Source organism: Tiliqua scincoides, chromosome 5 (assembly GCF_035046505.1).
Source record: "Tiliqua scincoides isolate rTilSci1 chromosome 5, rTilSci1.hap2, whole genome shotgun sequence".
NCBI lineage: Eukaryota > Metazoa > Chordata > Lepidosauria > Squamata > Scincidae > Tiliqua > Tiliqua scincoides.
Genome location: NC_089825.1, coordinates 94,688,155 through 94,709,148, shown reverse-complemented (window position 1 = coordinate 94,709,148; position 20,994 = coordinate 94,688,155). Strand labels below are relative to the sequence as shown.

Here is a 20,994-nt window from a genome sequence, read left to right as displayed (position 1 = left end):
TCCCTGGGAGTAGGACCTAGTGCCTCCTGGGAGCAGCCAGCAGTCACGTGGGCATTAGGGGTGGGGCTGGCCCAGCCCAAGGCTGGCTTCATAAGGAGGCTGGACAGCCTAGGGAGAGGTGGCTCCTCTCCAGTTGGGAGCAGGGTCAAAGGGAAAGCCAAAGGGGGTAGCCACCCCGGCCTTATGCAGGCCATCCAGGCCCTGAAGGAAACTTGGCTTACCTTGGCCCTGGAGAGAGGGGCTGGGGGCTGGAAACTCCCTGATCCTAGACCCGCCCGGGCCCCGGGGGTGACAGCAGGAGAGGTGGGGTTGCAGAACCAGGAACCCGGTACCAACTACCTCCACTGGAGGCCAGCTGATTGAGGGGCAAGCCCGATGGTACCGGGGGGCCTCCTGAGGACAGCTAAGCTGACCCCAGACAACAGCACTGCAGCCCTCGGGAACCCATACCCCTGGCCAACAGGCTTCAGCCAGAGAGCTCTGCCTGAAACCTCAAGGGGTCGGGAAGAAGCGGGGAACGAGCCTATCGTGCGCCGACGACACAACTCTGTGTAAGGCAACGGGGCCTGTGATGTAACAGGCCCCATGAATGTCAAGAGTTTGACGCGAGTAAACAGTCTGTGCAAATCAGCTGTGTCTGCCTCCCGTCCTTCTTTCTGACTAACTTGCCTTGACAGGTTAAGCTCCCCGTGCTCAGTCACACACCAAGGGGTGGGGTCTTTGCCCGCCATGGACATTACAGGGACACAGGGGTCTTTGTTCTTCTTTGGATCTCCAAAACGAATCCCAAGGGCTCTCCATAGTTTAGGAAGCTGGTAACATTGGGGATACACTGGTCTTGGTTCTTCTTTGGATATTGATCTTCTGGGCATTTGACACAATGAATTACATCTGAAAGAGACAGTCAATAATAATAATAATAATAATAAAACTTTATTTCTATCCCGCCCTTCTCCCCAAAGGGACCCAGGGCGGCTAACAACATATAAAACAGATTAAAACATAATTTCACACAGATAAAAACACATTAGCAGAACCCATAAAAACAGTAGTCAGATAAAAGTCAGAATAAAAGAGCATAAAACAGCAGTACTTAGAGGAATCATGCCTGTAAAAAGCAACTAAAAGATGTATAAAAGATGTTTAAAAGGCCATGAAGTCAGAAGGCTTGATTAAACAACAAGGTCTTCAGGCCTCGCCGAAAAGTCTCCAGAAAGGGAGCTATTCTCAAGTCAAGGGGAAGGGAGTTCCACAACGTTGGTGCCACTACTGAGAAGGCCCTATTTCTTGCCGCTGCCCCATGTACCTCCTTAGGTGGCGGCACTTGTAAAAAGGCCTTCTCTGATGACCTGAGAGGACGAGTCGGATTGTACGGGAGTAGGCAATCTCTAAGATAGCCTGGCCCAGAGCAGTATAGGGCTTTAAAGGTCAAAACCAGCACCTTGAATTGGGCCCGGAAACGAATGGGCAGCCAATGTAGCCCCCGGAGCAGCGGGCTGACAGAGTCAAACCGCCTAGCTCCAGTGACCACACGGGCCACCACATTCTGCACTAATTGCAGTTTCTGAACCGTCTTCAGGGGCAGCCCCACATAAAGCGCGTTACAATAGTCTAACCTCGATGTCACTGTAGCATGGATCACCATGGCCAGGTCTGCATGATCCAAGTACGGACGCAGCAGGCGCACCAGCCGAAGCTGAGCGAAGGCCCCCCTAGCCACAGTCGCTACCTGGGAATCCAGGAGCAGCTGCGAGTCCAGGTGGACCCCCAAGCTGCGGACCTGCTCCTTCAGAGGGAGTGCAACCCCATTCAGAGCAAGCCGATAATCCAGCACCTGCATCGAGGATTTCCGAACCAGGAGAGCCTCTGTCTTATCTGGATTTAATTTCAGCTTGTTGGCCCCCATCCAGATCCTCACTGCTTCCAGACAGCACTCCAGACCCTCAACCACCACCCTGGAGTCTGGAGGAAAGGAGAGATAAAGCTGGGTGTCATCAGCGTATTGATGACACCCCACTCCAAAGCCCCGAATGACCTCTCCCAGCTGTTTCATGTAGATATTAAATAGCATGGGGGACAGAATTGAACCCTGCGGCACCCCGCACCTCAAAGGCCAGGGTGTCGAACAGGCATCCCCCAGCACCACCATCTGGGACCGACCTTCCAAGTAGGAGCAGAACCACTGCAAAACAGTGCCTTCAACTCCCAGCTCAGCCAATCAGCCCAGAAGGATACCATGGTCGATGGTATCGAAAGCCGCCGAGAGGTCCAGCAGGACCAACAGGGACGCAATCCCCCTGTCCAGTCCCCGGCATAGGTCATCCACCAAGGCGACCAAGGCAGTTTCCGTCCCAAAGCCCGGCCTGAAACCAGATTGAAAAGGATCCAGATAATCCGCTTCATCCAAGACCCTCTGGAGTTGGGCCGCCACCACCCGCTCAATTACCTTGCCCAGAAACGGGATGTTGGAGACTGGCCGATAGTTGTTCAACACAGTGGAATCCAGGGAGGGCTTCTTCAGGAGGGGGCAAACCACCACCCGCTTCAAAGCAGGTGGCAACCTCCCCTCCCCCAAAGAAGAGTTGACCACCCTCCCCGTCCACTCAGCCAGTCCACCCCGGGCAGCTCGTATCAGCCACGCTGGGCAAGGGTCAAACAGGCAGGCAGATGGCCTCACACTCCAAAGGAGTCTGTCCACATCCTCAGGCTGCACAAGCTGAAAAGAATCCCACAACACTGGACAAGCAGTTGCCAGGGGGACATCATCAGACATTGTCAACATGGCATCCAAGTCGTAACGAATGCGATCGATTTTATCTTCAAAATGTTGCGCAAACACGTCACAGCGGCTGACGATGTATTCCTCCTGGTCCACTGGCGGGGCCTGATGGAGGAGGCCCCGCACCACACGGAACAGCTCCGCCGGACGGCTATCAGCAGACGCAATGGTAGCAGAGAAGAATGATTTCTTCGCTGCTACCACCGCCATGGAGTAGGCTCTATAATGAGCTCTACTCCGTGTCCGATCGGATTCATCACGAGTTTTCTGCCACCATCGCTCTAGACGCCTGCCCTGCCGCTTCATCATTCGCAGCTCCTTAGTAAACCAAGGAGCCGCTCCGAGTCTGCGACGTGGCAGAGGTTGCTCCGGAGCAATCTCATCCACTGCCCTGGACATTTCCCCATTCCAGAGGTCAACCAGGGCCTCAGATGAGGTGCCAGTCTCGGCAGTGGGAAAATCCCCCAGAGCCCTAAGGAAACCTTCAGGCTCCATTAGCCTCCGGGGGCGGACCATAGAAAACGGTCCCCCGCCTCTGCGGAGGTAGGAAGTCGCAACCAGCCTAAACCTTACCAGGAAGTGATCTGTCCATGACAACGGAGTGATCTTGATCTCCTCTACATCTAGATCACTGCCGCCGTGCCCACCTGTAAACACCAGGTCCAGGGAGAGTCAACAGGTGTCTTTCATATAGTACTTGATTCCTTAGGAAGCCAGAGAAAAAGAGGTGCCATGCTAGAAAGGAATGATTTTTTTTTCCTGTTTGGCAATGTTCATTTGATGGGAATGGCTCGAATCCAGCAAAGGCAGCAGCAGGATTACAGGTGCATAACTGTATGATGGGAAGCCCAATCCTACCCTGCACTGGAACAGGCGGATTGACTGGTATGTACTGTAGGCCATGCAGCTTAGGAGGTGGCTGGAGAGCAATCCAGGCCAAGCAGATATTTTTCCCCTTTCCACATATTGAACCCCAACCACCCATATGTGGCTACACAGATCTGCACGTTTTGTTCTGGAGTCTCACATTTTGTATTCTCTTCCTACTTAACTTCCAAAGTCCTTTGCATATTTCAGCTCCCATTCTGTTTATCTTTGGGAGAACACAACTTGAAAGAGTTACAGTACTTGTCTATTCAAACCCTGGTGTGTGGTGGGCTGAACAAGGGATGGTTTGGGCAGAAGGCGGGAGGACTTTGGTGGCAGGAGTGCCTACCAACATCCCATCCCGCTTTTCTCAGCTTGACACACACCCCTCCAAGGCTCCTCTGCCAGTTAAATATCTGATATAGGTCAGAGGTGACCCATAGGCAGTCAGGTAGCTTATGGGAAGATAGGGTGAAAATCATTTGTACTTACCTCACCTGGGCCATTTGATTGCTCCCCCCAGGACAGAATGCAATGCCAGCTCTGTCAGACTGGGCTAGAAATGTCATTATAACATTTTATAAATCAAAGACTGAAAGGAAATTTTTTGTCAATAGGAGAGAACTGGTAAAAAATAACTAAAATGTTCAGGGAAGAGACGACCATATGAGGACTTGTAGTTGGGCAAATAAATATTTGCAAAAGTTTCTACACAGCTTTGTGCACATGGGCTTACCGGTCTGGTTCGCTGTCATGCCTTCCGGACATGGAGTATTATTATTATTATTATTATTATTATTATTATTATTATTATTATTAACAGTATTTATATACTGCTTTTCAACTAAAAGTTCACAAAGCGGTTTACAGAGAAAAATCAAATAACTCAATGGCTCCCTGTCCCAAAAGGGCTCACAATCTAAAAAGATGCAAAAGAATACCAGCAGACAGCCACTAGAACAGACACTGCTGGGGTGAGGTGGGCCAGTTACTCTCCCCCTGCTAAAAAAAGGAACACCCACTTGAAAAAGTGCCTCTTACCCAATTAACAGGAGTACACTTGTAGCAACAAACTGGTTTTCCTTCTTGAACTCTCTTGCTCTCTCCCACACAGCAGCTTTTGACACATTTTGAATGGGGAGGCATCTAAGAATGGAAAATGGGGACATCACTGAATCTGCCTGCTTCGTTGGAAAGTTCCATGTTCATTCCATGAACACACCTCCATTGCACCACACATTTTGCCTTCTGAAGAACTGCCTAAGAACTCTTAGGAACTGCCTGACTTACAGCAAACAATTTCTTAGCAAAACAAAAGAAGGATCCTTAATACTTTTACTCATTTCTATGTTAATTCCTATTGAACTATACCTCTTGCTATTTCACAGTGGCTGATTGTCATTTATTGCCCTCTCCCAACATTGAATACAGCATGTGGCTTCATGACATGGTTGTGGATTGGCACCAATAGCAGCGGTAAAATTGGCACCTGCAACTCAAGTTGTATACTTTATTTTATACCTGCTGAAATCTGCCATTCCACACGATGGCATCATCACTGATGGTAAAGTGTTGGCCTGATGAAATTGTTCCATCTCGGAGGTGCAGGAAGGATTTTTTGGAGAGAAAGATCCAGTTGATGAGATCAAATCCAAATGACAGTTCCTCATCTGCAAGCCAGACCTCCTGCCCAGCATCATTGTTAAAGTGGACATGTTTGATGAAAGAGTGCCACCAATGTGGGAGAGAATGTTGAAGGTTCAGTCAAATCCTTCCATACAAATTATATACTCTCACATCCAGTTGACTACCATGGATACTTCCCCAAACTCTTCCAAACTAATGCACACCAATTACGAGAATTGCAGCTGATTTCTCTCAGCTTCCTCTAATCTTCCAGCCATATGGAAATTTCCCACTTTCTATGAATTTTTTACTTTGTTTCTCTACATAGAGGGATACAAAGAAAACCATATAATGACAAGGTGGATGCGTTCATTCAGCAAATATCTCTTTCTCCTCATTCCTCCTCTATGGAACCCAACACTGTGTTCACAGTTTTCCTAAGAGGCTTTTCCTTAAGGTCATACCTTGAAACAGATTTGCCTATCTAGGGCACATAGTTCATCTCATTCATCTACATACCAGAGTCTGGAAACACAACTACTCAGAAGTAGTGCCACTATGGAAAAGATTGAAGCTATCTATGTTCTAGGGAGGATTTCTGAAATTAAGATGAATGTATTACCAAAACCGTTGTTTCTCTTCCAGACTATACCAGTTTTATTCTCGGATAAACCATTTAAAGACTGGCAGAAAGACATGACAAAACTTATATGTCAAGGGAAAAAAAGCAAGAGTAAGATTTTGCTGGATGCAAAAGAAAGAAGAGGTTTAGGGTTGCCAGATTTGAAAATGTATTATGCATCATGTTGTTTTTTGTGGATGAAAGAATGGTTGTTACTGCAAAATAGAAAACTGCTGAATCTAGAAGGACATGACTTAAGATTTGGTTGGCATGGATATTTATGGTATGATAAAGTGGAAGTACAGGTCACATTTAAGAATCATTATGTTAGACATGCTTTGTGGAGGATATGGAACTGATATAAAAATAGATTTTACAGCAAAATTCCATTATCAACTTCACCACCAGAAGCACACTTTGAATTGACTACAGTACAGGGAGATAAATGGTTATTATATAGAATGAATGAATGAAATATTTATAACATATATAAATGTTTATTTATAACATTTGCAAATGTTTTCAGTGTCTACAATCTGCATCTTAAAGGGAAAGGTCAACGAGTCATCCAGTCCAGTAGTCTCTTTTTCTTCTAGTGGGCATAAGAAGCCTAAATGGCTTGTTTCACCTTGAGAGCATAGTACTCCAGGACACTGTCCGTTCTGTGCAAGGCAGGCAAACTACTTCGTGCAAGGTATGGCCACTGGGGAAATGAGGAGGAGGGATTAGAAAGGAGCTAAGCCTGGCCTAAAGAGCATGCAAGCCTAGCACTCACCCTAGGCAAGAGGCACATGACAAGGGCAACCAAAGAAACAGGGCAACCACATATCAGGGCCATTGGGAAAGGGCTCGAGAGTAGAACTCCTCTGAATATCATGTCCCTCTATAAATCTATAGTGCTGTCATATTTATAATGCTGTGTACAGTTTTGGTCACCATATCTCCAAAGGATCTGTAAAGGTAAAAACAGTGCAAAAGACATCAATAAAAATTAGCAGTGAGCTTCCTTACAAAGGTATTAGCATGGACTAGAGGCAACTAATGAGGGATATTAATGAGATTTATATCATGAAGAAAAAGACAGGGAAAGAATGGAAAGAGAAAACAAATCTCCTTCTCGAACTGCTAGGACCAGGGTCCATCCAGTGAGACTGATTGGCAAGGGATTTACCAATGGAGGTAGAGCTCTAAAAGAATACAGAACTCACAAAAAACGTTTTATCTTCATAGGGGGTGGTGTCTGAAAGTCATTGGTAGACCTTATGGGTTGTATTAAAGACAGGACCCCACCAACAATAGTGTCTCCTGACCTATGCAGATTGTTTCCAACCGTACAATCAGCGTGCATATCCTCTGAACATACAGGTGAAGGCAGCAGCAGCAGCAAGAAGAGCAAAAACAGCCACCAGGCTGCAGATTGGTGCCTAAGCCAGTCACAGCTGCACACCCACATTCCTTCCTACACTTTCTGCTGCACTAATGTGTATGGCAGGCACCCTGCAAGAACTTTGCTAAAGAGCCATATGAAAGGAGAATTGTGTTCCCACAGATTCTGCTCAGAAGCCTTTGCCTGTGTGATGAACTGAGCAAATACTGGACAAATTCTGGGTGCTCAAGGGAGCAATGCGAGTCTTCTGAAAAGCAGTTTGGAATGGAATCACCAACATTTTCATCTGAATCCATTTGGTCTTAGAAACCACCAAGAAGGAAAATCACAGTGATCCAGATAATGACAGAGTATATTAGCAATTCCTCCCTGATGGCCTAAATTCTTTGTGCCACTCTAAAGACAGACATGTTTGTAAGAACCAAAGTCGGCAAAACTTCCTGCAGCTTGTTATGGTGACTGCTATAATTCATTGCGCCATTTGAAAGTAAAGCCTTTGTGGAGGTTTCTCTAGAGCAGGGTTTCTCAAACTGGGCGTTGTGAGCCCGCTACTCATTTTACTTTATGTAATTATTAGTAGCCCACCTATCTAAGGAAAATGGCATGATTTCAGTGCTTGCTGCATTCTCAGAAAAGCACTTCCTGCTTGATGATGTCACGTCCCACCATGACATCACTTCCAGTTAAATGACATCACTTCCAGTGTGTCCCAGGCAGATTGACATTCTAAAATGTGGTCCTCGTGCTAAAGGTTTGGGAACCGCTGTTCTAGAGGTTGTAATGTAATCAGCTGAATTAGTTTTGTGGAGTGAGACAAAGTGCCTTTGCCATTGTCCCAGTTGAGATCACCGTGTGTTCCATCTCAGTGGCTGCAGATGAAACAAGGAGGACAAAGTGCATAACCACAGGCCAAGTCACACATGGTGCTAAAAGTCATTCCTCAGTCTTGTGTGTTGCTCATATAACTTCTGCCTTCTCTCTACTAGTGTGAGGTCCTTCTGTGCTATGCTGGGGGGAAGTGAGATATGGCTGACCTTCCTTCGCTGTTTCAATAGCTTAGCTCAGGAGTGTCCAACATAAGTCCCATAGGCTGGAAATGTCCCCCTTGAAAATCGGGCTGTCCCAACACCACCATTAGCTGCTCTCAGCTGCTGAGCTTCCGTGTTGCACTGGCAGAAGCTGCACGGCTGAAAGGGTCACACTGGGAGAGGCCACTTATCATGAGAGCCATCTTTTCAGTAGCATCACTTCTGCCAAGGTGCTGGAAGGGAGAAGCTGACGGAGGCCATAGGTGGTGAGAAACAGAATGAGGGGAGAAACCGACCTAGAAGAGTGAGAAATTATCATGCAGGCCCTCTTTCAGCACCTGTCAACTGCTGACCTGTGAAGTGATGCCTTCGCAGAAGTGGTGCTGCTGAAAGGTTGGCCCACATGATAATTGGTTGAATTATTTTGAAGATATGGTCAAGATTTGCATATTGTCTCTTCTGTCATTTGCAGGTAATTAGTTCCTAAGTGAGGCAAAAAACATGCTTATTTCTAGGTCCCTCCTCTTTAATGACGTCACCTCCTGCTTAGTGACATCACTTCCAGTTCTCAGCAGGCATTGTGGATGCTATTCAGCCCTCTGTATGAAACAAGTTTGACACCAGTGGCATAGCTCAGAGGGTGATGTGACAGCCATGGAATCTTATCACAGCAGATTCACACAACAGAGCTTGGTTACCCCCACAAAAATTGAGCAGTGGGGGCCAGGCGACAGCAGCTTCCACTGGAGCCCTGGAGGTGGTCAGTTGGGACAGGTGGGGGAAGAATGGGGTCGTTGGTGGTGAAAATGGAACAGGAAGAGGGGTAGGGTTAGGAGATTGTCAGTGGCAGGAAAGGGGCAGGTATCAGTGGCAGAAACTATGCCGACATCCTATTCCAACTCAACTCAAACGCTTCCACACAGATCTGTGCACTTGGACTTACCGGTCTGGTTTGCCATCATGCCTTCTGGACACGGAGTACACTCATAGCAACAAACTGGTTTTACCTCTTGAATTCTCTTGCTCTCTCCAACATGGCAGCTTTGGACACACATTGAATGGAGTGGAATCTGAGAATGGAAAATGGGCATATCTTGGTTCAGTTTGGCATGGAAGCATTTCTGTCCTCAAAGCTGTATAGGAAGATTTCTTGTTCTGACTGCAATGACAGACCATTCAGAAGAGTGTCTGGTTATATGCGCAAATATTTGGCTTGGCTTGGATACCAAACTGTCCTCTTTCTGCCCTTCACAAAATGTATGACTTGGATGTGCGTGTTATTGCAATATTGCCTGAAAGGATTTTTTGGATTTAAATATGGGAACAGGATGCTGGGTGCCTTAGTTTCAGAAACTGGACTTAAGACAAGAGGCCGCACATTCACAAGGCCAAAGGGAGGAATAATTTGTAAGTGCAGTAACCCCACCCACTATCTGCCTGACTTAAAGGAGCTGCCTGAGAATTCCATGTTCAACTGTACCATTGACCACTACACAAGACCTCCATGTGAGCATATTAATCTATATAAAAAAATCACACCCAATAACAATGAATGGTATAAGAGGATTTGAACTTGGGGTGAACATGAATTTGAATTTGATCATGGAAATTTGCCATTTTTAATTATGGACTTTTCCCATTTTAAGGATTTTTTAAAAAAAGTTTGTTTCTGTGGCTTGATGCAGACTTGCTTAGCTAGAGAAAGCAGCCCATCAAGTGTGCTTACAGACCAGAACCAGGAAATACAGCTACTCAGAAGTCATGCCAATTAAGCTCAGTAACAGCTTTCCCCCTAGTAAGCACTTGAGTTTGCTTAAAAACGATGCAAAGAGAAAAGAATATACCTGCCAAGGTTCAATATTTACATGTTTGAATTGACCTCTGTCCACCATTATTCTTTTCCTGGACAGATATATGGCATGAAAAACATGTGCTACAGCATAAAGAGCATTGTAGACCTGGTAGCTCTGCCCACTCATTTCCATCTCAAAGAGATGCAGGCAGGCTCTCCAGCTTCTCTTCTCCTGTGCAGTGTTTACAATCATCTACATTTCCATTCCCACAACACTGAAATGTGCACTGAAAGAAAAAGCAGAGAAAACATGCCATTGACGGATCCGGTTTGAAGCTCTGGAGGAAGTTCTTGAATCTGGGAACTGCATTTATGAAGACTGAGAAAGATAAAGTGCCATGGAAAGTCAGTGTACAGTAGAAAGGTCCAGAGTCAATACTGTTGATGAAGTCCCATTGAGGGGGTGTGATCCAAACTTTCCCTTGAGTAGAAGTTCATTTTGATTAAAGACTATCATTAAAACATACAAAGATTGAGAATCCCCCTGGACAATAACCACATTGACTTCAGTCAAGAAAAGGCTTGAATTTATCTTGTGTAGACTGGGAGGGTCTTGACCCTGGTCTTTATCAAATTTATCAATCATTTCAGTTCTTTCCAAGAAAGCCACTCAAATGCCACTCTGGGCAAGTCAGCATCTGCAGAAAGCTTTCTCCAGTATCAACATGTGACACAATGAGTCCAATCCATGTCCATGTGAAACACAGCAGTAGTCGAACTCTTCCTTTGTGCAGAGTCCCTTCCCTGGGTGCCATCCAGTAGACAGAAAGGACATTTTTTTCCAGTTAGTGGAGCCTCATAAGCCCCACAAGTGAGCTAATGGGAAAAAAAAAAATATGACTCATCAGTGCTTGGAAAAACTTCCTGTAACTTTTAAACCAATGAAAATCTTTCCAGAATTAAGATTTAGACTTTGGCTTATTGAATATCTTTGATATGTGCTGAACAATGTATCTTTGATATACAGTATTCTCAAGTGAAAATGTTAATAAATGAGGTACAAAAGCTGTGGCCTCAACCAAACTTGAATTTTTATAATGAGTAATACATGTGATTCTGATGGAGCTGTTTTTTCTACTTCAGATATCGAAAGCTACAATTTTTTAGATTGTATCAAAAGAACGATCATAATGGTTATGGATTTTTGAAATAGGTGAGAAATTAAATATCATCCTTATATGGATATTTCTGGAAGTCTTAGATAATGGAATGCAAATATTTCAAAAAACCGCATGCAAATCAAGGCAGATGCTACAAACAAATCTATGTTTTATGCATTCAAGAACATCCAAAGCATTTGAAGCTTCCGAAAAGTTGTGTTCACTAACCACTGCCCAGTCAGGGTTGTTTATCAGCCATCATTTGTCAACGTACACAGTCTAAGATCTCAATTAACTTAAATGGATGTTTTTCCAGGTCTAAAAGCTTGATCCCTAACTTGGACTATGCAGCTCTTAATGACAGTGGAACATTTGTGTCCCATTTCAGAAAAGGTGGCAGTACCAGATGCCCACATGCAGGTAAGCTGGTTACCTCCAGTAGAAAAAGTAAGCCAGTGGCAGGGGCAGGGGTGGGAAGCATAGAGAGGGGAATGTTGGGGTGCGAAGGAGATGGAATGGGGATAGGTGGATTGGGGCAATTACTGGAGGCACTAGCATGCACTTGAGTCCTCAACCCATTCCATCCCTCCTTCTCTCCCCCTTACTCATCTTGGACCTATGACAACAAAATAGCTGCAGTTGATCCAAGATGACCCATAGGGGGTGTGGAAGTTTATCCTCTATGTAAGGGAACAAATATTCCTTTACCAAGATCAGAACTCCAGACTGAACCCCAACAGTATTCTGTGCACACTCTGTTGGCATGTTTGCATTGATGCATGGAGGGAGTTGGGATTCAGCTGTCCGACTGAAATCCAATAGCCAGAAGCACATCATGGGATCATGCTGGATGCTGCTGATTTAAGCTTAGTTATGTGAGTGTTTAAAGCGTTTCAGCTTCGGTTTTGAGAACACAAGCCTTCTGATTTCCATTTTTTTTTCCCTAGGCTTACCAAATAGCCTTCTTATTGACTGTGCTGGGAAAGGCATATGTCAGATGAAAGCCCCTTGGCACCTCACCCCACCACCCAAGGCATGCACAGTTTGAAAGCTTTCCACATTTTGGAGTGGCATGCTGCAAATGAAATGTAGCATTAGCTTTGTATTCTTGAACCATGCAATAAGTAGATATAAATACAAAGAATTCTCCAGCTTGTGATCATATTGAGTACATTTGCTCAGTATATCCTAATTGCAGCTTGTAAAATGGGCATTTGTTTACAAGGCAGAAAACCATCTAGAAAGAGAATCCCGAGCACCCCATTAAAGAGGTGGTCGGAGTTTGTTTGGCCCTGGCCAGGACACGAGAGTCCAGTCCCTCCCCCAAGGGGGAGGTGAAGGGGGCGGGGTCTGGCAGCCACAGCAGACCTTTAAAAGGGGACGAGACCCAGCCCTCTTCCTCCTTGTGCACGTGGGCACCGTGGGAATAGAGTTGACCTGACCCCATCCAGCCACCTTAGGACCAGTGCAACTCCCGAGGAGGCCTCCTGCGATGGATCTCATGTGCAGCATGTTTGATCTGTAAGATGGGGATGGGGGTTTGGACAGGCTCTGCCCAAGGAAGGATCAGGTGCAGTCCAGGCACACTTTCCTGGGAGTAAGCCCCAGGAGTGCAGGGGGACTTGCTTTCTTGCGAGTAAGCCCCGGGGAGTTTCCCACTTTCCTGGGAGTAAGCCCCGGGGATGGCAGGGGGACTTGCTCCAAGCAGATATGCTTGGAGTGTGCTCTCAGTCCCTGGCCTGGTGGGCGGAGGGGGCAGGCTGCCGCCTTCTAGCTCAGAGCCAGGACTCCCTGCTGGCCTTGCCCAGGTCTCCAGCACACGTGGCGCTCCTGCTGCTGCTTCCTGGGAGGGTGCCCACAAGGGTTGCTGGAGAGGGACACTGTGATCGCAGGGCTGCTCCAGGGCTCCCGCCTGCCCAAGTAGCAGGTTGCAGTGCGCTCCACGTGGGAGCAGGCTCCGCATCGCAGGAGCCCTCCGGAAGGCGCAGGTGCCTGACTGTGCAGCTGCAGCACTGTTGCAGCTCCCCGCATGTGGCTGGCAGGCAAGCCCAGGGCTCCCAGTGCGCTCCACGTGGGAGCAGGATCTGCATGGCATGGAGCAGGCGCCTGGCCACACATGGCTCAAGCTGCAGGACTGCTGCAGCTCCCTGCATGCGGCTGCAGGCCAGCACGGGGCTCCAGGAGGTGTCCCGCCGAGCCCTGATCCCTGCGGCATGCAGGATCACGCACATGGGGAGTCGCCATGGGAGGCGGCGCCAGCGCCTCCACATCACCCACTTTCATGCGAGTAAGCCCCAGAGACCATAATGGGGCTTGCCTCTGAGGAGCCAGGCAGAGGCTTAAATGCTGGGGCTGCAACCCCAACCACAATTTCCAGGGAGGAAGCCCTTTGCACTATTATGGGCCTTGCTTCTGAGGAGGCAGGCAGAGCCCTGGACTCTGGCCATAATCCTACACACACTTTCCTGAGAGTAAGCCCCATAGTCTATAATGGGCCTTGCTTCTGAGGATGCAGGCAGAGCCTTGGACTCTGGCCATAATCCTACACACGCTTTCTTGAGAGTAAGCCCCATAGGCTATAATGGGCCTTGCTTCTGAGGAGGCAAGCAAGGCCTTGGACTCTGGCTGCAATCCTAGACACACTTTCCTGAGAGTAAGCCCCATAGTCTATAATGGGCCTTGCTTCTGAGGAGGCAGGCAGAGCCTTGGACTCTGGCCATAATCCTACACACGCTTTCTTGAGAGTAAGCCCCATAGGCTATAATGGGCCTTGCTTCTGAGGAGGAAAGCAGGGCCTTGGACTCTGGCCATAATCCTAGACATACTTTCCTGAGAGTAAGCCCCATAGTCTATAATGGGCCTTGCTTCTGAGGAGGCAGGCAGAGCCTTGGACTCTGGCCATAATCCTACACACGCTTTCTTGAGAGTAAGCCCCATAGGCTATAATGGGCCTTGCTTCTGAGGAGGAAAGCAGGGCCTTGGACTCTGGCCATAATCCTACACACGCTTTCTTGAGAGTAAGCCCCATAGTCTCATAGAAGTCTCATAGTCCCATAGAAATGTAGCATTAGCTTTGTATTCTTGAACCATGTAATAGGTAGATATAAATACAAAGAAATCTCCAGCTTGTGATCATTTTGAGTACATTTGCTCAGTATATCCTAATTGCAGCTTGTAAAATGGGCATTTGTTTACAAGGCAAAAAACCATCTAGAAGAAGAATGAAAGAAAAGAAAGAGATACATATTCCCAAGATTTTGGGAATCCAAGATCTTGGATTCCCAAGATCTAAGCTGATTTTGTCCATGGTTGCTCCTCTTTTGCAAGGGAATGCTAAAAGGACCATCAGCTGAATGATCTCCCCTTCTGGATAAATTGGGTGTGGACAACACCCAATGTTACAGAGTGGAACAGCGTCCAGGGTAGGAGCAGAGAGTTGTATTCTGGGTTCCTGGGATGCCATGGGTCCAAGCAGTTGTCTAAGCCATCCTGGGCTGTCTTCCTAAGGGGACTCGATAAAACATTGTCAGACTCTTCACACATGCAACTAACATGCATTGCACCAATGCAATGTTCTTGGGGCACTGGGGTAAAGTCCTGTAGAGGGCACCCATAATATCCTCCAGTCCCTGATGAGACTGTGGATATTCCTGCACATAGCCAAGGGCCCACAGCCCATGCTGTCTGGCTCCTGACTCCACCCCTCATAAGTCATTAGGAGTGTCTTAAAGGATACCTGAACAGCAGTCATATACCATTCATACTGATGCCTGCGAACCTATCCCAGACCCCTTCTCTCTTTCCAAAGCAAGAACCTGTAGCAACCATCATACAGAACAGAGAGGGAGGGGGAGCAGAAACAAAGACAGGAAAAGCATGAACTTAGGGGAAAAGCTCAAGACTTACTGCCTTGCTAAGCTTATCACTAACAGATCCTTTTTGCTGACAAGTTAACAAAGTGCCTCACTAACCACAAGCCAGACATATCCTTCAGACACTTATAAAATTAGAAAAAGCTAGCATACGCAAAACGGTCAAAAACAAGACAGGTCTACTTCCCTTGAGAGTGAGGTGGAGGCAAGTGCAAGAGAGGGACAGTGAAGAGGGTGAGAACATGAGAAGGACTTTGGAAAGTTACCAAGGAAACTTCCCTTTTTGGGAGACGCTTTGTCTGAATTACAACTGAAATGTATAAAAAGTGTCACACCCCACTGGAGGGTGCCTTTTTGGATTTGAGCTGTGGCTCCCAGAGGCCGAAGGCATGCCTTGCTGAAACAATAAACAGCCTTCATAGCCTTCCACCCTTCAGTGTCTTGCTTATTTGGTCTCAGCTTCACTGGACAGAACCCACCCCTGTCTACCAACTGGTGCTGCCCTTCAGGGCAGGGGTACGACAATACAGGAATACAATTGCACATACCTGTTGAATCTTATAGAGGTTCAAGATGGAGGCCATTTGAATGGCGTGGTTGACAGTGAGCCATGCAATGACAGACAAGACATTCCCTTTATTTCCACACTTGTAGTTATGTGTATTCCTTTGTTGATGGAAGAGGAGATCTACAGTGGTCTCAGATGTTGCCATTTCATTGAAAGAGTTGTCATAGATATTACACCCCAGGGTCATGTTGGGCAAGACAAAAGGCCTGTTGATGTTGCCTGCATTCCTCATATCCTCCTATCTTCCCTTATGTTCAAAACAAGTGCCTTTGTCCAAATTATGTTATTCTTTTCATCTCTTGTTCTACTGCCAAGAGCTCCTGGCACTCTGCCAATTTTGCCAGCTTGCAGTTTTCAAACTTCTTCTTCAGACAGAGACAGTGTGGATTTTTGTGAAAGCCTAAGCATACATTTTCCCATTAAGCTGCTTTATTAGGCTCTAATTGCTAATCTTCCCCTGAGGGCTGGGGATAAGAATAGGCCCTCAGTTTGGCTGTACTTGTCATAAGAGGTGACTGAACAGCCACTGGGTAGATGGGACTCATTAGCCTGGGAAGGCAGCTCATCTGAGAGAAGGAAAACTCTGATCCCAAACTTCCACTGCCTTGTGGCTACATCCAGTTATGGAAAAGGCTTCAGGAGTAAACCTCAAGGCAAAATCCAGAGCCGGAGTCCCTGAGGCAGTTCATGGCTGAACACAGTCATGTTCTGGCAAATCCTGCAACATTGCTGGAATCAACCGTATTGGCTTCTGCCTTTCCATTGGACCATTTCAGAAATGTGGAGAGGGGGGATTTGCTGCATGGGTAACAGTCTATCCTCCATATCTACTTTACTCAGGCTTCACGCACTGGAGAGGACACTCTGTTCCAGAACACTATTCAGAGTGCGATACCATAGTCTTCCGAGACTGAAGGATGCCAACAAGAAATTGCTAATAATGTGTTCTATAGCATAAGTGGCTTTCACTACCTTGCATCACCAGGAAGATTTGATTGGGAATATCAATTGCTTCACAAGAGAATGACAACTCTTGATCAGCTCACGGTTTCAGTGTATTCTTTGCACCTTTCTGGGAAAGGATTGGTGGTGGGAGTCAGAAGCCTAAAGAACTTGTGTTTCCTTCAGAACATGAAACTCCTGGACTGCGTCAGTGTCTTGCAAGGCAGACAAAATGACTTCATGCAAGGGGTGGCCACATTGGAAATTGCTGATGGCTTCTCCAAGAAAACAAAGTGGGGTGGGTTGAAACGGATCGAATAGACCTTGCTGAACTGGTCCGGGAACTATGCAAGTCTATCACTTACCCTGGGCAAGAGGCACGTGTCAAGAGGAGCATCGAAATACAATGATGTGACCATGTAACAGGGTCATTAGGAAAGAGATAGAGAATAAGAGTTTTCCACATCTGGTGAAGATGTTGGAACTAGGAGATTTATTTTTGACTGAGTGGAAGTCATTTTTGCTCTTTCTGCAGGTTGTAGATAATAATGAATTATATCAGTATGTCAGGGTTAGAACATAACCCAGGTGAAATTTGCAAGCCTGAATTAGGTAGGGCCTAATGTATGTGAAGTGCTGAGTCACCAGGTCTCAGGTGTAAAGAGAGCAAGCTGATGAGTCATGCATCATGAGGCAGGGTGTGGCAGGAGGAGGAGACACCACCCATCCTGATTCATGCACAGAGCTTTATAAGAGACTGTGAAAGCCCTCATTTGTGGGTCACTGGTGGTCATGTGTGTTGTGTATTTTGCTGTCTCTGTTTTGCTATGCTGCTGCTATGCTGTTGCTATTGTTGTAAATTTGTAAATACAGACTGAAATGGTGATGGATTTCCTCGTGTCTGTGTACTCTCTACATTGTGGGCTGTGTCCTTGAAGCTGCATTCCGCTGACCAGTCAGATAAGGAGCTACGCCCTCCTTGACACAGTAGTAGAGCTGGGGGGGGGGTGGAACTGTAAGTGCTGCATGGCTCTGAAACTTGTCATGTAAGCTGCCCCCCCCCAAAGTCTGTCCAAGGACGAAAGCAACATGAAGGAGATGCCTCCATGTTGCTTTTGCTCCTCAAAATGGTCACGAGAGCAAGGGAGAGGAGAAGCTTTCATGGCATTTCAGAGCCATGAGGCACTTACAGCTCTGCCCTCCTGACTCCACTACTGAATTTGATACCTGTAGATTTGGGGACTGAAAAAAAGAGATGAATTTAATAGGAAAGTTAAATTATATTGTATTAAGTAACATAATAATAGATATTATTTACTCTGACTGCTGTTTTTAGTATGTGTTAATATGTTTTTATTTGTTTTTTAAATTGTTTTTAATATGTTGTAAGCCGCCTTGAGTCCCTTCGGGGAGAAAGGCGGGGTAGAAATAAAATTGTTATTATTATTATTATTATTATTATTTATGGGCCAAATCCTATCCAACTTTCCAGCCCTGGTGTAGTCACGCCAAGAGGGTGTGCACTGTAATTTGTGGTGGGAGGGTACTTATGGAGGCCTCCTCAAGGTAAGGGAATGTTTGCTCCCTTACCTCAGAGCTGCACCGACGCTGCACTGGCACTGGAAAGTTGGATAGGATTGGGCCCTATGTCTGTAGGGTGCAATCTTAACCAAACTTCCAGCACCGAGGTCAGGGCAATGCATCTCCGAGGTAAAGGAGAGAACATTCCCTTCCTTTGAGGAGGCCTCTGTGCCTGTTACCCAACTGCAGAACGCAACTCATGCCCCACTGGCACAGCTGTGTCAATGCTGGAAATCCGATTTGGTTTTGAGCCTGGTAGAGATACATAAAAGTTCTTTTAAATTTTGTGTTAAGTTTTGTAGTTTTGTGTTACGTTTTGTAGTTTGGTAGTTTTACTAGTTTCGTTCTTGTCTATTTATTTGTGTTGTTTTTGCTTCTTGTTTTGTTTCTCGTTGTTGTTGCTATGAAAAAGAAAGAAATCTTGTCACTGAGAATATGACTTTCCATAATATAATGGCTCTGCATCAATTTGTGGTGCAATCAAATCCAGAATCCTGCATACAGTTTTGGTCACCATAACTCAAAAGGATTTGTAGAGCAGGAAACAGTCAAAAAGATGGTAATAAACAGGACCTGTATGTTTGAGCATCTTATGGGGAAACACTGGTGAGTTGTGGGCAATTCACGGAGAGCGTTTTTTGAAACCTTTACAATTTTACAAGGTGTAAAGAGAGAGGGAAAAGAAGTCGTCATCCCCCTATGCTAATAGAACTAGGTCAGTGAAGTGGATTGCAAGTAGATTTAAGAAAAATTGAAAGGAGACACACAATTTATAAGGAGTCTCTGCAGTACTTTGCCACAGGATGGGGTGATGGCCACTAGCTTGGACAGTATTAAAAGGGGATTGAACAAATTCATGAGGACCGGTCTGTCAATGACTGTAAGTCATAATGTCTGTGTGCTAGTTTCCAGTTTCAGCTGCAGGGTGCCTTGGAAAGCTTGTTCCAGGCGAGTGATGTCTCTCCTGCTTGTGGGAGCTCCAGCAGGGCCTAGGAGAGGGGTGTAAAACGGGTAATTTGTACCTGGGCCCAGGGTCAGAAAGGGGGCCCAGAAGCCAAAGGAGGGGGCCCAGAAAGTGGACCTGACATTTTCCTATCTTACCTGAACTCATTGCCAGCGCATAATGCTGGGACACAACCATGTGCATGCAGTGTTAACTGCTTCTGCAAGCCGTACACACCAGGCCCAGGAAAGCCTCCATGACCCTCCATAACACAGTGTCAAATCTGGGAGGAAACTGGCCTGCTACAGTAGCTCTTTGGCTTGTGAATCCCATAACCATGGAGGAGTGTTTAGAAGCTCAAGGACCCAGCTGTGGGGCTACAGCTGCTGCAGAAATTCATTTTGATTCATTCTAGTGTGAGCCTAAATATGATAATGCTAATATTCAGAAATCCATTTTCTACATTTCAAGCATTTTAGAGAGACTTAGGAGCATGTTTGGTTTTCCATATTCCTTTATTTAGCTGCTAATGCCACATGGTCAGGTTAACCTGGACTCTGCATCAAGAAGCCTAGTAGACTTGAGCTCCAAAGACTATTGTGGCTGTCAGCATCCTCCCCTGCCTATTCTCCCCCTTCCCCATTCTGTCTGCCCCCTTTGCCCCATTCCTCTTTGGGAAGGGGCTCAGAAAAAAAAACTGTGCCCCCTGCTAAAATTCCTCTCAAAGGCCCTGAGCTCCAGGGCTGCTGTGGCACCACTGATTACTGGACTAGATGAGACTTTGATCTGATCCAGCTGGGCTCTTCTTATATTGTGAACACATATGCTGCCAATTTTTTTTTTCTCCTGAAAATGGATAACTTAAATATATAATGAGTTCCTTCAGATCTTATAATCTGAATATTCCCTAAGATAGTTTGGATGAGGGTTATCATTATTGCTCAGTGATGATGCAAGGAGCATACAGTTCCTTTATGAAATGCCTGATAGGTAAAAATTCCACTTTTTCAATCACGTTCTCAGATTCATGATGAGAAGAGCTCCTCCTGTTTAAATTCTACCTCATGCTAGAAAGACCAAGAATCATCTGACAAAGAGCATTAGAGCTAGCAAAGATTACAGACTTATGCAAGACCTCTTGACTCCATAGGTGGTGATCTCTGAAAGTCATTGGCAGACCTTATGGGATATAGAAAAGGTAGGACCCCACCAATGACAGCATCTCCTGACCTCTGCAGATTATTTTCTATCTTGCGATGATTATACAAATCCTCTGAACATACAGCTGAAGGCAGAAGAAGCAGCAAGATTATCAAAAACAGTCTCCAGGATTTAATGAGGAGCAGTAGTATATGGAACCCCCTTCTGTCAAAATATCGGAACCACGTGATGTTCAAAGCACACATGAAAAGAAGCAAGTGGTAGGATGCGGAAATACATCAGCGTAAACCATGCCCCGGAAGGAGTGAAGGGTGGGCATGTGACCTCACCTGTAATCAGCTGTGGAACAATACTGTTGCATTTTCCACTTTGGAACTTAAACATGTCACACTCAATAGATTCCTATCCAGGCCTGTGTTCCTCCTCTTGTTCTTTTGGTCTCCACTGGTCATTATTCACATATACTTGTGTCGGTTGATCCTTGGAGAAGCTCAGGGAAACACAGGTAACATTCACAGCGAATTCAGTGGAGTGTCACGTATTTTGCCATGCATTTAATTTTGAATATGAACCCCAGGAGTTCATTGATCTTCTAGCAAGGGGCTGTTGCCCACCACACTGCCTGATCTCTGTAACCTGAAGTGATATCAGCAGGTAAATAATGTC

The 20,994-nt window shown here is 46.2% G+C and overlaps 1 protein-coding gene across 1 annotated transcript in view; it reads left to right on the top strand.

The window, feature by feature from the left end:
• The first annotated feature begins 375 nt into the window (after positions 1-375).
• LOC136652378 (vomeronasal type-2 receptor 26-like) overlaps positions 376-20,994 on the top strand; it is a 31,294-nt gene continuing 10,675 nt past the window's right edge. The window contains exon 1 of the mRNA XM_066629316.1: positions 376-551. Within this exon, the coding sequence (XP_066485413.1) occupies positions 376-551 (176 nt within the window). The remainder of the gene's footprint in view (positions 552-20,994) is intronic.